This window comes from Lepidochelys kempii, chromosome 4 (assembly GCF_965140285.1).
Source record: "Lepidochelys kempii isolate rLepKem1 chromosome 4, rLepKem1.hap1, whole genome shotgun sequence".
Taxonomy (NCBI): Eukaryota; Metazoa; Chordata; order Testudines; family Cheloniidae; genus Lepidochelys; species Lepidochelys kempii.
Window position 1 is genome coordinate 90,800,179 of NC_136383.1, and position 15,941 is coordinate 90,816,119.

At 42.0% G+C, this 15,941-nt stretch overlaps 1 protein-coding gene across 4 annotated transcripts in view; it reads left to right on the forward strand.

Annotated features, from left to right (window-relative positions):
• LOC140910637 (uncharacterized) overlaps positions 1–14,502 on the forward strand; it is a 40,028-nt gene extending 25,526 nt beyond the window's left edge. Inside the window, exon 3 of one of the 4 annotated variants that reach the window (XR_013635724.1) lies at positions 11,605–13,731. Coding sequence is in view for 2 of the 4 variants with exons in the window: in XM_078852549.1 (XP_078708675.1) it covers positions 13,740–14,043 (304 nt within the window). In the remaining 2 variants the exon portion in view is untranslated. The other 3 variants (XR_013635725.1, XM_078852549.1, XM_078852550.1) reach the window with 3 other exon arrangements.
• The last annotated feature ends 1,439 nt before the right edge of the window (positions 14,503–15,941 follow it).

The following is a 15,941-nucleotide window of genomic DNA, read 5'->3' on the forward strand; positions in this document are numbered from 1 at the left end:
AATGTAAATAGGTCTATCTACCCCACCTCCAAGAAAGCTGGTATTCTGCCCAGGGTTTCTGGATTCAAAAACTGTTTCCTGCCCTCGCTGTTTTTCTGTGAGCGATGAACATCAATACTCCCTCTACTGCCTGGGTGAGGCTCACATCTCCCCCACAAGTTCTGTACCTGGCTGTCAGGAACTGAGATTTAGAAAATATCTGATGAAGACCATGAGACCCCAATCAGATGTGGGCTGCCCCTTTCCCCTACCCCCATCAGTCTCATCAAGCAGGCGGCACCCATTCAAGCATGAGCTTGGGAATAGAGGCTAAGATTTCTAAAAAGAGGCAGCTTCCTGTGAGAGTAAGGGGCACTCTCATAGTCATAGAGACAAACTGTTTTTGTCAGACTGCCCTGAAGAGGGGATCCTCCCTGATCCCGTCAAAGTCAGAAGAGCCTGCACAGATGGGCACAAAAGATTTAGGCCCAAGTAAATCTTCTTGGCAAGAGAAAGTGGCACGAAAGGGTATGGATTTGCTGGTTCTGCTACCAGTTTCAGTGTTTAAGGCAAAGGACAAATATCACTTCCACTGCTAGAGTGGACATGATGCTTGTAATGACACAGCCCCAGGTGGATCCAACTTCCACTGTGACCAGGGAAGCTCTGGATCCAATAGCTCCACCAATGGACTTTCTCCGCACCCAAAGGCAGTCAAACCTGTGTCTCCCCAGAGGACCCGTTTTTGCATTCCTCATCCTCTTTCAGCCCTTCTGTGAGGTCAGTCTCTATTCCAGGATGCTGCTGTTCTGGAGGAGGAAGAGGCAGCTATTTTGAGGATGCAGAGTTGTTCTTCCCTCCCACCTGCCAGGCTTGGTATGTGGCCATTGGTACCGTCAGTTTTGGTAGTAATCTAGGATCTCGCCTTTTTCTTCTGCTGAATCAGAAACTCCCCAAGAGTCTTTGCAATACCAGACAGAGCCCATCCTGGACCAAAAACCCTAGAAGATCAGGGTTTTGGCCTCTAGCCACATGTGATTGGCCAAGAGACAGGTGGTACCCTGTGCCATAGGGTCTTCTCCCTCTGATTGATCCCTTCTGCTGGTTCTACTGTGGGCCATGGATCCCTACCCTAGATACCCGGGTTCCATACATGAACCCTACTTACCATCGTTTGGCCAACGTCAGCTGGCCCAGTTGGAGTATTCAGAGGAAGAAGACAAACTGTATCTGATTGGTTCCAGTGGTGATTACATGAACTTCACTGGATGAGGTGGTTACTCCATCTTATCTGTCTCCACCTGATGACTTTGGCACTATAAGGATCACATGCACATGGTGGCATCCAAGCTGCATATTCAGTTTGAGGAAGTTCAGGAGCCTCAACACAGATTGCTGGACAGTTTTGCAGCCTTCCAGTCCCAGTCTGGTGGCTCTCCCTATCAATGAGGCCATCATAGACCCAGCAAAGACTGTGTGACATACTTCCGTTTCTTGTATTCTCACCCCAAAGATGGTTGAGAAGTGTTGTTTGAGAAGAGTTTTTATTCTTGGTAGAACAAGCAGCCACAGAAAAATCTCAGTAGCAACACCTAAAGTTACTTCTTTGGATGTTGCTGCCAAGTGACTGGATCTTTTGGAAAGAGAAGTCTTCTCTTCCCCCTCCCTCCAGTTCAGGATCGTAAACTATCAGGCCCTTCTGGCTAAATATTTTACCAATTATGCAAAGTTTTTTTTTAAGGACAAGCACCTGGAAGAGGATAGAGCCCTTTTCTAGGCCTCAATTGACGAGGGCAAATAGATGCCAGAATTTCCCTCAAGGCTGCTGCAGATGCTGCATCCAGATAAATGGTTATAGCCACTGTTGTGAGGAGAGACTCATGATTACAGTCCTCAAGTTTTCTAGAAAAGTGTCATGCCATCCAGGATCTGCCCTTTGATATGATCAATCTCTTCCATGAGAAGCCAGATAAATCTCTCCAAATCCTCAAAAGTAATTCTTTACTCTCCAGTCATCTATACCCCTTTCCCCACGAGAAGACATCACAGACAGGTATAGGATGAGACTGCCTCCTTAGCTGCCTGCCTTTTTATTATAAGTGTCCTCAGTAAACACCACATCAAAGTCAGAGTTTGTAGGCTCAGAAATGCAACTTCTGCAACATCCCCCCAAATCTCACTCTAACCCCCAGATAGGGAGTTCCTTTTGAGACTGTAAAGATCCATATCCTTTTATTGATGCCATATTATTCCCCTTCTCCAGGTTTTTGGTAGTCCTCTTACACAATTTGCCTGCAACTGGAGGGTCCTAACTACCAACAGATGGGTACTGGAAGTTACTTGTGGGGGCTATCCGATCTTGAGTTTCTGGCAACTCCAACTCCCAAACCACTTTCCGGGTTCCTTTTCAGTGACCACCCTCATGAGGAGATTTCCACTCCAGGAAGTGGATTCCCTTCACTTTTGCAGAGCCTTCCTAAAGGTTCCACCTCCCTATTGGGGGAAGGGATTCTACTCTTCTTACTACTTGATAGCCAAAAAGAATGGGGGATGGATTCTGATTTTTGACCCATGATGACTGAATATATGGATCTGAAAACAAATTCCTCATGATCTTTGGCACCAATAATTCCCTCCCTAGAGGAGGGCGTACAGTTCACTGCTCTTGACATGAAAGATACATTCTTTCTCATAGACATTCACCTATCCCACATGAGGTTCCTCTTCAGTCAAGGCCATTACCAATTCACAGTCCTTCCGTTGGGACTAGCCACAGTACCCAGGGTCTTTACAGAGGTTTTTTTCAGTAGTGGCAGCTTGGAGGAGGAGAAATGGGAAGGCAGCGAATCCCAATCTTGATGATTGGCTTCTGGCAAGCAGCTCCTCTGATGGAGTCTAGCGGGCAACCTGATTCCTACTCCATCTGCTGCCTTCCCTAGGTGTTTGCATCAACTACGAGAAATGCACAGTGACCTGTTCATGAGGTCTACAAACTTCATAGGACTAACATTAGACTCAACCCACAGCAAGAGCGTATCTACCTTTGGAGGTTCCAGGGTGCTCTTATAAAACTATAAGGTGCCACAGGACACTGTGCCGCTTTTATAAACCAGGTCATTCTCAGACATGTGACTTCAGTTTGAACTTGTCTTTCCCTCCTTGGCCATGTAGTCTTATGCATATATGACGCCATTTGCCAGGCTCTATCTTTGTTGTCTGCAAGCCTGGTTTCTTTCTGTGGGCCCAGAATCAATGACAAGATGGCAAGTCTGTCCAAGGTCTTGGACACTTTTGTCTGGCTGACAAAGCTGGAGAAAGTTTGGGAGGGATCGCTTTCCTCACACCAACTTCCAATGCAACTATCATTATAGATGCCTCTCTCTTAGGTTGGGGCACTCATATAGGAGATCATACAGCACAAAGCATATGGATCCCTCAGGAGTCTCAAATTCATGTGTTTACTAGAACTCAGGGTGGTCCATCAAGCCTGCAGTGTCTTCCCTCCCACTCCTCTAATCCCAACATGTCTGAAATAATATCTGACAAGATGAAAGCTGTCTTCTATATAAGCAAGTAGAGGGGAACAAGAACCCTTCCTGTCTGTATGAAATCAGTCATCCTCTGGAGCTGGTGCATCAGCCATCACATAACTCTTTCAGCAGCATACTTACTTGGATGCAGAGCTCCCTAGTGGACAGTCTCTGCAGACATTTTTTTTTTGCAAACCACAAATGGGAAATTCACAATTTGGGTGAAGAGAACCAATAGGGCATGCCTCAGAGATGAACAAGAAATTTCCACTATACTGCTTCAGAGCAGCTCTGGGCAGGGGCTTGATGGGAGATGCCCTCCTCCTATCATGGCTGAGGTATGCTTTCCCGCCTATTTCATTAATAACACAGGTCCTAAGGAAAATCTATCTGGACAGAGCTCAAGTCATCCTTATTGCTCCCAGCTGGCTGAGACAGTTCTGGTTTACAGATATGCTGAAACTCTCAGCTCAACTGCCCATAAACATAATCCCATTTCTGGACCTTTTAACAAAACATAAGGGCACTTTAATGCATCCCAATCTGGAACCACTGCAGCTGAAAGCCTGGAATTTGGATGGGTATTGGATGAAGAATGCCCAAGTTCCAGAATTGTTCAATCCATCCTCAACCAAAGCAAGAAAGACACCCTCCTAGGAGTTCTTATTCAGCAAGATGGAGGCATTTCTCCTCTTGAGCTCCAGTTATCTCCAGAATTTGCTAGGATCCCTTCTATCCTGGAAATATTGGCTTACCCTTATGTCTTATGGTGTCTCTGTTCTCTGGTTCATTTAATAGCCATCAGTGCTTTTCAGCCTCCAGTGAATAACTGCACAATCTTCGCTCATCCTTTTACAACTAAACTTTTAAAAGGCCGCCTTAATCCTCTTCATCACCATTGGTGAAGATTGTGCCCCAGTGGAAGCTCAATTTTGTTCTTTTGTCTCTGACCAGATCTCCCTTTGAACCTCTAGCCACATGATCTATGGCCCCATCTATCTATGAAAGTGGCTTTTCTAATCACTGTAACATCAGCCTGAAGAGGCAGTGAGTTGGGGGCACTTATGGCTGACTCTCCATATACTATCTTCCATAAAGAAAAGGTCTTGCTATGCCCCCACCCAAGATTCATCCCTAAAGTAGTTTGTGTTTCATATGAGTCAAACCATCCACTTGGTGAAATTTTTCCCTAAACCTCATGCCTCAGCTGAAGAGAGGAGAATTCATTCTCTGGATGTTTAAAGGGAACTGGCCTCTTTTCTACAAAGAACAGAATTTGTTAGAAAGACACCTCCATATATTTGTTTCTATAGCAGTGAGATTAAGGGGTCAAGCCATATCTGTGCAGACTTCGAAAATGAGTATCTGGTTGTATTATCCTTTGCTGTCGCCTAGGTCCCATCTGTGTGCCCCTCTCTCCCCCCCTGCCCTACTTGCTGGAGCGAGTGAGAGCTCATTCTACGAGAGCACAAGCAACCTTTGGTACATCTCTGAGACATGTACCTCTACTAGAAATTTGTAGGGCAGCTACTTGGAGCTCCATGCACACCTTCACAAGACATTACGCCTTGGTTCAATCTTCTACTGCAGATACAGCTGTGGAGACAGCAGTATTACAGTCAGCTATCACTTCTGCGTCCTCACACATACCTCCTGTTTTGACCACTGTTTGGTAAACTCCCATATGTGGAACACACTTTGGAACCATCGCTCTAAAAAGAAGTGGAGGTTACTTACCTGTCACTGGAGGCTCTTTGAGATGTGTGGTCCATATCCATATTCAGCTACCCACCCTCTGTCCCTTGTGCTGCGTATCAACTGGATTTGTGGTAAGAATAGGAACTCGAGAGGTGTCAATCCACACTGCCCTTTATCTCCTCGGTTTGGAGCATGAATAGAGTTACGGCACATATGCAGACCAATGGACACTGCTTTCTTAAAAAAACAAACAAACTTGACTCATACGCATGCTGCACATGCGTATCTCATTTGTGGAATACGGATAGGAACCACACGCCTCCAAAGACCATCCAGTTATAGGTGAATAACCTACACTTTCTGTCTTCAGTGACTTAAACATCCTATGATGTCAGAAAATCGTGCTTAGAGCTGGATCCCATTGCCTACTCTGTTACTTCAGTACATTATATTGCAGTGCAATTTTTGTTTTTTAAACAGGAGAAGTATACAACCATATGGAATTCATTCTAATCTGTATTATTGGTACTGATAGTAAATAATGCCTCAGTGTACTTTACTCCCAAAACTTGCTTTGGACACTGGTCTACATTCCTCGTCTGGTGATGAAGTTTTGACCCTTGTATCTTCCCTCTCAGACCTGCTACCTGCTGGATAACTGACTCATTTTCAGAGTAGTGATTTCAGAGGTACAAAATATGATGGTAGAACTTGCTACCTCTTGTCTAGAATCATAGAAATGTAGGACTAGAAAGGACCTTGATAGGTCATCTAGTTCAGTCCTATGTATTGGGGGAGAACTATATATTGTCTAGATTCTAGACCATCCCTGACAGGTGTTCGTCTTACCTGTTCTTAAAAACTTCCAATGACTGAGATTCTACAACCTCCCTAGGTAACTTATTCCAGTATTTAATTACCCTTCCAGTTTGGAAGGCTCCTTCCCCCCCCGCCCGCAATGTCTAACCTCTTGTCTTGTTCTCAGTGGATAAGGAGAACAATTTATCACCCTCCTCTTTCTAGCAACCTTTTATGTACTTGCAGACTGTTATCAAATCCCCTTCCAGTCATATATTCTCTAGACTAAATAAACACATTTTTAACAGGATTGTATCCAAAAATTCTCTCAAGCATGGGTACCTCTGTTGTACTTCTCCTTTAGCACTTCTAGCATGGGAATGAAAGTTTCAGATCCCTTTCTTTTTGAAGCCACATAGATACCAAGATGATAAATGTCTGACATATCATAGCTGGGTAGAAACCTTCTCCAAACATATGCGCAAAGATCACTGTACAGAGCTAAGAAGCATGTTGCTTTAGTGGCTAAAGTTTAGTCTTTATTAAACTGCCAAATCTGAGATCTCTAACTTGTTTTGCTACTAATTGCACCAATGAAAGAAAATCATACAAATGAGTGGTAGAGTGGATTAGATAATGTAGTTCCCCATCAAAGGATTTGCTCAGAGTTAAGGATATCAGATTTTCTATAGTGTGACAGTGCTGCAACACTGTTGGCAACACAAGCAAATTCTGCAGGCAGTGAACTGGTGGAGCATCAAGTTTTCTGTTTTGAGCACTAAAACCATGTTTAAAAATAACTTTAGACACATGTATACGGGAACACTGGGGTGTACTGATTAAAAAAATATGCATGTTAATAAAAAGCAGAATAGGCTAGCTGTTGTATGAAATATTTAGGTAAGAAATAGATCTGACTTTAGATATTTATCTTTTCATAGGCAGCACGTCTATTTATCTGATTCTGTATATTCCTGAGGAGAGAGAACTGGTAACACACATTGTCTCACTGAAAAAAAAAAATCACTTAAAATGGCAACAGCAAAACATTTAGGTTAGTTCTCCTTTGGGTGATTGTGCACATATACATATTCCACTACAGATGTATGAGCTCCCAGTCCACTCTGGTCAGACACTTTTGCCAGTAGTACTACTAGGCAGCGCAGGTGCCCATACTCTCCTTGTGCTCTCAGATGGGGGCATGAAAGGGGCGTGTCCTCCCCCTCACTCTCAGTTCCTTCTCACTGGTTGTGGCTAGAGTTGAAGCTCCCTGTAGCATTTTCTTCGGTTAGCCAGCATCTTTTAGCTTTGAGCATTTATAGTTGTTGCTGTTAGTAGTTTGCTTAGTTAGTTATGGTTTAGTAGTTACTTGGGAATTTTTCCATATTAAAATCCTCCAAGAGCTAAGCAGTGTGCTATGTGCAGGGCTGCTCTCGCCATCACAGATAGGAACAAGAGCTGCTTGATTTCTCATGGTAAGGGACAAATGCCCGACCTGTACCTCTTGCCCCACCAGGACTAGAAGACAGAGGGATTTTTGTCTTTAAGTTCACCTCAGGAAAGAGGTGATGTGTCCGGCATTGGAGCTGAGCCCCAACTGTGAGGCAAGGGACTTAGAAACAACAAGGAGCACCCCTCTAACTGCTTTGATTCGAAGCACAAGTTTGTTGACAAATGTCATGCTTCACTGTCAGCCTTGTCGATGCAGATATTCTGTGCTGACATGAGCATGAAGTATAGGTATTCTCCCTGGAAGTCTTATGGTAAGCCCTCTAGTACTATCAGTCTCATCTGAGATCGCACCATTGACTCTGGTTCATTCAGGGCCGTTCAGATTGGTGTCTTCACCTGTCCTTCCTCCTCCTTTCATCTGATTCAGTCTACCTCTGGACTGTTGGCATTGTTACACATACCTGTGGTGCCCCTTCTCCCACAGGGCTTCTTGTCAATAAAGGATCTTCTTTGCCTTTCTCTAATGGACTCTCCTTTGCTGCAACCAACACCAGTGTTCTCTGCTCCACTGATACATCTGGGCACTGTCGATGCACTCTGGCATCGGCGCTGTCAGTTCCATCTCAGAATTCTCTTTGACCTATTATTCTGGCACCAGTCACTTGCATGGGTTCCAATCACCCCAATCTTCTCTTTCCTTGAAGCCCAATGTGTCTTCTGTACCTAGAGCACCTACATCCCCACTGGGGACTGCTCCTTCCTATTTTGAAGAGACTTGTATTTCTTCTTCAGACTCTGAAAGGGATGAACTTGTTTCACCTTTGAGATCTTTTAGACCACCTTGTATGGCTTCTACAACTAGGAAACCTAAAGGCCAGAAATGGTTTTCCTATCGGGAAGCTCCATCATGGTGTCTCCTGCCATAGATTGCTCAGACTATGTTGCTTCCTCTGATTTTACTGATCTTGGGGTACTCTGAGAGACCCTGAATCTCCACCATGGTCACTCTCTAGGAGGAAGTCTCAATAGGAGGAAGTCTCATCCAGCGCAGGAAACCTCTGCTCAGGACCCTGGACCCCATGGAGGAGAGGAGAATTAATAGAAGAACCCTTGGATGTTCTCCATATTTCTTCATCTTCACCAGATGCTGACATCCTCCAGAGGATTTCAAAAATTTTCAGGATCTCATGAGGAGAGTAACTACTTCTCTAGAAGTGCAGGCAGAGCTTGTGCCAAAGAATCCCCACACCCTCCTTGATGATTTTACTGCCCCAAGAAGAGTTGCCATTTCTATCAATGAAGTCTTTCTGGAGCCAGCAAAAAATCTCTGGCAGACCTCTGCCTCTATACGTCCTATGGCCAAGAGAATGGATAGGTGAAATCGTGTTGCTCAATAAGATTAACCATTTTATTTTTAAATGCATCCTGTGCCTGATTCCTTAGTGGTCATAACCACTAATGAGTGGTCTCATCCATCCTGTCCTAAAGCCTGTTACAGGGATAAGGAATTAAAGAGGCTAGATTTATACAGCTGAAAGGCTTATTCCACCACTGCTCTCCTGACAACAATGTGAGAGTTGCCTCTTCTTTTTCCCCATCAGTTTAAATTCCATGAGCTTGGGGACAGAATGACAGACTTTAAAAATGCTTTCTGTTTCAGTGGAAGAAATCTGACATTGTGGGTTCTTCTACAAACATTATGACCCTCCCTCCTTTGGAAGTGCTGTTACAATGTGCAAAGACAGCTTGTGCTACTCCTCAATTCAGCCAGTCTACGTCAAAAGAAACTGTCAAGACAAACTGTACTGGCTGCCTCATGAAGGATTTTCATTCTTCCACAGTTCTCATGCTCCCAGTTTGCTGGTGGTGGTCGTAGCAGTATTGAGTTCAAAAACAGGCCAAGTTCACTGCATGTGACAAGGAAGCCATAAGGTGCATACTTTAGGCAGTAGGAGGTTTCTCTTCTGTATCACTAAGCATCAGTAACTCTAAGTCTGTAATGTCCAGGTATCAGTACCATCTATGGGAGAAAATGGCTATATTCGCTGTGGCCCTCACTGATGACCGAAGAAAGTTAACTAGGTTCTGATAGCAGAAGGACTGTTTAGTGGCCAAGCATAATCTGAGATTATCATTTGACTCCTCTGCTGTTGTACCATCAGCCATAACCTTGAGACAGCACACATGACTCAGATCATTTGGTCTTCTGCCAGAAACTAGGATGGAGGTGGTGCCTTTCAAGGGTGATTATTTGTTTAGTGTGAGAAATGAAGAGGTCCTAGGGGGGAAAAATGTGACCACCAGGTGAACAGACAGATCCCTAGTGGTCTACCAACCCGCAAGAAGGCCTTGGGTGTCTGGTTTTAGACAGTATAGATAACAGTGCTTGTCCTCATCTTTGTATTTCTCACAGTGATGCCAGTGCCAGCATCACAACCTCATCTTGTGCAGCAACAATGGATGAAGAACTTTAAACCCATTATAAAGGGCAAACAAACACCTTCTTTGTTTTCTGCCTTAAACCTCAAGTTTTGATGCGTGGCTCAAGTGCTTCTGACCAACTTTGAATCCCTCCTTTTTTTGGAAACACTTTGCCCCTCATTCAGTACCTGAAGTAGCATCACCCCAGACAAATAGATTCTGGAAATTAGTTCAAAGGGGTTATTCTCTGCAATTTGAATCCTTCCCTCTTTCCAACCTGCCCTCCATTCCTATTAAGGATCCTGCTCAGGAAAACCTACTGAAATCAGAGGTTTACTCACTCCTGGACGTGGAAGGGTATACAAGTGGTACCAAGGGAACTGGAGGTAAAAGTTTTTATTCCAGGTACTTTCTGATCCTGAAAATAGATGGAAGTCTCAGTTGCATATTTAAATGAAGGAAATCCATGGAATCAATGTGGACAATCTCTGAAAGAAAGAATTTACCTTACAGTAACTGTGGTTATTTGAGATGTGTTTTCCACATGGGTTCCACTATCTGCCCTCCTTTCCTACTACTAGTCCTAATCCTCTGGGATTCTGTATTTGCAACGGATCTGTCTGACTGTTTGGGCCCACTCTGGGATCTGACTGGTTGGGCCCACTCTGCCTTTAATGCTCCCTGGTGGGGGCATAAGGACATCTAAGGCACAGACATGGCCCCAACAAACACTGCTGGCCAGAATAATTTAATTTTATGTGTGGCACATGCACCTCTGGTGGAATCCATGAGGACACTCTAAGAACCACAACTACAGTAAGATAAGTATCCATTCTTTTCACTGTATCTCAGGGCTATATCACAGGCTAATACAGATTCTAATTTATGTGGTGGATCCATCTTTTTGATACCTATACCTATAAATTGCCAGTGGCTTAGTTGTGGCTATTTGGTTGTTGGCTTTCTGGATTGCAAAAAACAGTGCATCGAACAAAAAATCTTAGTTGTGCTTGTCTCTCTCATATACAGAAGTTGTTTAGGTAATATCTTTTTTATTGGACCAATTAGAGACACAAGGCGGGTAAGGAAGACATTTTGAATTTTTAATGACAATACAGTATTGTTGGTTTGCTGAATCATGTAATCAGGATTCCAACAATATCTCATGCTTGTTGAATTGGAAGGATTTTATTACAACAAATTCCTTTGAACCAATTTTTTTTCTGCTGAAAAATTGCTTAGAACTCCATAGGACTTATACTAAGGTTGCCTGGATAACTTTTGAATTATTATAAAATTAAAATTTGAATGTATGAGTTCCGTGTACTCTTGACTTCGGGTTGCAGAGCTTACATTATCTGCCAACAATTTTACATGTGCTACTGGTGAAGACTGTAACTCTGTAAGCCAAATATCTGTAGTTAAAGAAAAAAAATATTGCTATTGCGTGTTCTCAATACATATATATTTCAAACCCCACCCTTATACATGCCATAATTTTGCAGTTTTATGTATAATTCTACTGAGAGTTAGTAATTTAATAACATGGTTGATGCAGTTAATGTGTACAGTCCTATAAATGGTATAACATGTTCCAGATAAGTAGCCTCGCCACATTTTACTTTTTCTAGAGCCTTGAACTTCATGCAGTCTCTTATACCTGTGCAAGGTGTGCACAAGAGGCTTCTTGTTCAGAATAGTAACATTTGTTTCTATATTCACTTAGCACAGGTATACATTTCTACAGAAGGTGCAAGTCAGTGGAGAGTTGAGCCCAAAGTCCCTAACCCAGGTATAATATTTTTAAAAGTTCTCTAAACTGGATTACCTGGTACTACACTGAACCACCCTGTAGTAGCCCTGCAGTTATAACTGGTCCTTGTCCCTTACTCCCCTGGTTGGTTGGGCACTGATTAAAGTGAGTTAGGGAAGGAGCAAGGTAAAAAAAGTTTGCTTTTGGGATTCAGATGAGAAGATATTCTGTGTAAACAAACAAATTAACTTCAAAATGTTCTTGCTTTGTAGGTGGTTTTTTTTCATACTTTTCATGTTTATATTGTACCTTTTTCACCTGAAGATCTTAACATAGTTGGAAAACTTTTTCATAATTATCATCCTCTTCCAGATGGGGAAAAACTGAGGTACAGAGAAATTACATGTCTTGCTGAGGCTGCCACAGGCCCTGTGGCAATCAGGAATAGAACTCAGTCTTTGTGTTTGATCAGCTTGAACAGTGGTTTTCAACCCATGGTCCATGGACCCCTAGCGGTCCATAGACTATGTCTAAGATTTCCAAAGAAGTCCACACCTCGATTCAAAATTTTTAGGGGTCTGCAAATGAAAAAAGGTTGAAAACCACCCTTCGCAGCAGGGCCCCAGAAGTAGAGATTTTGTCATGCATATTTTTGGTAAACGTCATGGCTAGGTCACGGGCTATGAATTTTTATTTGTTGCCCGTGACCTGTCTATGACTTTTACCAGAAATACCTATATCTAAATCTTAGCCTTGCCTATAATCTGTTTGATCTATGAGAAATTTCATTTAGATGCCTCACTTCAGTCAGCACTGAAAGTAACTAAGAATTTTGTTTAAAGTCCTATAACATTCTCTTGTAAATGCAATCTCAAAATAATCTGTTTCCTGACCCAAAGATCCAGGGTTTTGGTGGTTTTTGTTTTGTTTTTTGTTTTGTTTCTGTTTTTAACTGTGTCTTTTAAGCACTGTGCTTAATTGACCAGTAGAGGTCAGCCTCTGAAACTTTTTATGTAGGGGAGATATACATTGCACATGTACAGCTTTTGTTACTGTTTTTCATCTAAAGTAGTTTACTTTATGGCACAAATGTATGTGCTGCTGCTTTTTCCTATATATCTTAAAAATTAGTATTAATGTGGCTTTGTTGGTTTCATGTCATAATGAAACGTATTTTTTTTGGTTAGCTTTCATAAGTTGAAAGATTCCTTTGCTCTGAAGCTTTCCAGAATGGTTTATGCTAAGAAGCTTCCTGATCCCAACATATTTACTTAGTTTTAACCTAATATTTCCTCAACTTTTTTCTTCTTTCCATTTTACTGTAATTTCTCCTTCCTCACTGACTGCTTTAATGTAAAGATTTGCTTCATAACTGGAGAACTAGTGACTATCTTCCTTTTGTAACTTATGATGCTGCTGCTCCACAGATCAGTGTCCCCATTAGGCCATGTGGAAGAACTGTAGGTGTTCTCCCTTCCGATGATTTCATCCCTTAGGGTCATATCTTGGTTTTCTCCCTGCTGCCCTGTTATTTCACTAAAACATATTAAAGAGTAAAACAGTTATTATTCAGGTTTAGCCGTTTACTGTAGATGGAATACACTGTTTTATAGACTGAGACATTCTAAATATTCCCTTTGCCACCTACTCCTAGGCAAAGGGAAACACTGGTATTCTTGTGTTACACGCTACTTTTTACAGCTCTGAATATACTTTTTTCTTAAGCAGAACAAAACTAACATCTTAACAAAAACACATGATACCTTTTAAAAAGGTACTAAATAAATACATCTAGTGTATTTTTTCCAAATAGATTCATTACTATTTAAACCATAATCTGTGAAGTGTAATGACAATACTTACTTAAAGATAAAGGTTGCAACAGAGGTTGTAGTGTAAATTCTATTGTGTGATATTATAGGATGTAAATTTTTAGGACAGGGATTGTGTGAAGAGCCTCTAGTATGCTATGAATGATACCATAATATAAAAAAAAATATAAAAAGCTAAAAATAGAATGTCATAATAAAATTAGTGATTTGGTTATGAACACTATACTGCTGGTAGAGGTAAAATGGGGAGATTGAGGAAACTGCTATTGACTGTAGTGCCATCCCCGGTACTGACAGCCGATTGCGACCTGACGAGACCCAGAAAAAGATCATCCTCGTCGACATCACAGTCTCCTTCGAGAACAGGACCCCGGCCTTCCGTGAAACCCGAGCTCGTAAGCTGGAAAAATACGCTCCCCTGGCCGACACCCTGAGAACGAAGGGCTACGAGGTGCAGATGGATGCCCTGATGGTCGGCGCTTGGGACCCCTGCAACGAGCGTGTGCTGCGGACCTATGGGATCGGTCGACGCTATGTACTGCTCATGCGGCGCCTCATGGTCTCAGACACCATCCGATAGTCCAGGGACATCTACATCGAACACATCACCAGCCACCGACAGTACCAGGAGGTGTGAGCCGGTACGACATAATGCGTCAACTATGGGAAAGGGGCTGAGAGACTTTTTCCATTGGGCCATATGAACTGGAACCATAAACTCACTGAACACTAAATCCCACCAAATGAGGGTTGATCCATCCTCATCATCGTATCCACTCATTTTACTCCACACCTGAACATAGCCATTATATGGACAACATACCCCCATATCTCAATGTCTGTACTTTGACCCGTTAAACTTTTACCCCCAATCGGGGAGATTGCAGATTATGTATTCCTTACGCCACCTGTTCCTAAACCGAATTTCGCACCCCTTGATAATCTGTACCTTATTCCCTGATCACCAGAAACTTCTATGCTTAAACTCTGTACCGTTTTCTTTTTACTTCAACATTATCTTAATAAAATGTGAACTTGACATTGTTTTAGTTTTTCACTATATTAATTAGTAACACATTTCATTGATCACCAGATATATTTAAGATCAATTTCTCTGAGTAGTAAGACATAAGATTGCCTTTTTTTTTTTTTTTTGACCACATATGCCTTTATTCTAGTAATGAGTATTAACCTAGGATAAATGAAACTAAAATTTCCCCCCTTAAATTCCTGAGTGGGAAACTTGCATATTTCTTTCAGTTGGTCTAGCATCCTGACTGTAGCTGCAGTTCCTGCTAAAAATGTGAAATCAGCACAGTGTTGATAAATTTGACTACACATAGAAAACATTGCCTTATCAGCACAAAAATCTAGATTTTACACAGGTGAGGCTTGATTGAGAACATTGTTACAGCTCAGTACCATTTATAAAGCACTTTTTTAGCAGATGGTATACTGTAATCTGTAATTACAGTTGTCAGCATACGTCTCCTCTCCCAGCTCTCTACATTTGAAATTAAGGACAAGGTTAAAAAGAATTATGGGAAGTAATTAAAATTGGGGACAGTCTGTCAAAAAAGCTAAATAAATATTCAGTCTTTTCAAATGAAAGGTTCAAATAAACCTTCTAAGAATGTTTTTAATTATATTTGAGATTTTGAATGAAGAGGCAAGCACCAATATTTAAGGATAAATCTTTCCTGATAAAGAGAAATGGAATGGGGACTTTCTTCTCATGTATTTGTATATTGCTTAGCATTCTATAGTCCTGATCTTCATTTGAGGCCTCTTGAGTGCTGCTTCAGTACATAACGTGGGCTCTGTGACAAGAAAAAATGACTGCAATTACATTATTTGGATGGAAGACACACAAACATTTGGTTTAGCTGCTTTATATACAAGTTGTATACAAAAACTTATTCTATGATAGCTTTTTATGAAGGTAAACATTTTGAGATCATGAATGCAGTCACAAAAAATATTCTGAAGGAAGATCTAGCATTGGCTGTGCCCTTGCTACTAATGCTTTTTGTGATGAGAGCTTTTAGTGTGATTAAGAAACAATATAGGTAGATTATCAAAATTATACCAACTGGAGGAGTGGTTCTCAACCTAATTACCATTGTGGGCCACATATGCGACCCATAATGTGTTATGTGGGCTGCATCCAATTCTACCTCAATGGCCCTGAGGATGTCACATGGGCTGCAGCTCTGTGCTGACTGTGCTCAAGCTGCCCACGGGCCACAGGTTGAGAACCACTGGTCTGGAGTAAGTTCTTTTAAATTATTACAAACTGTGGGCTTTCCGTCTTCTTGTCATCAACTGGAGGCAGTCAAGACTTTTTCTGCTACAGAAGGATAACCAAGGCCTCCAGAGTAGATCAGTGGCAATCTCCAGACTTCTTTCAGAAAAACTAATTATCTCCTTATTAAGAATGTTTGTTTAAAAATTTATTTTACCAAAAATGTCCCATTT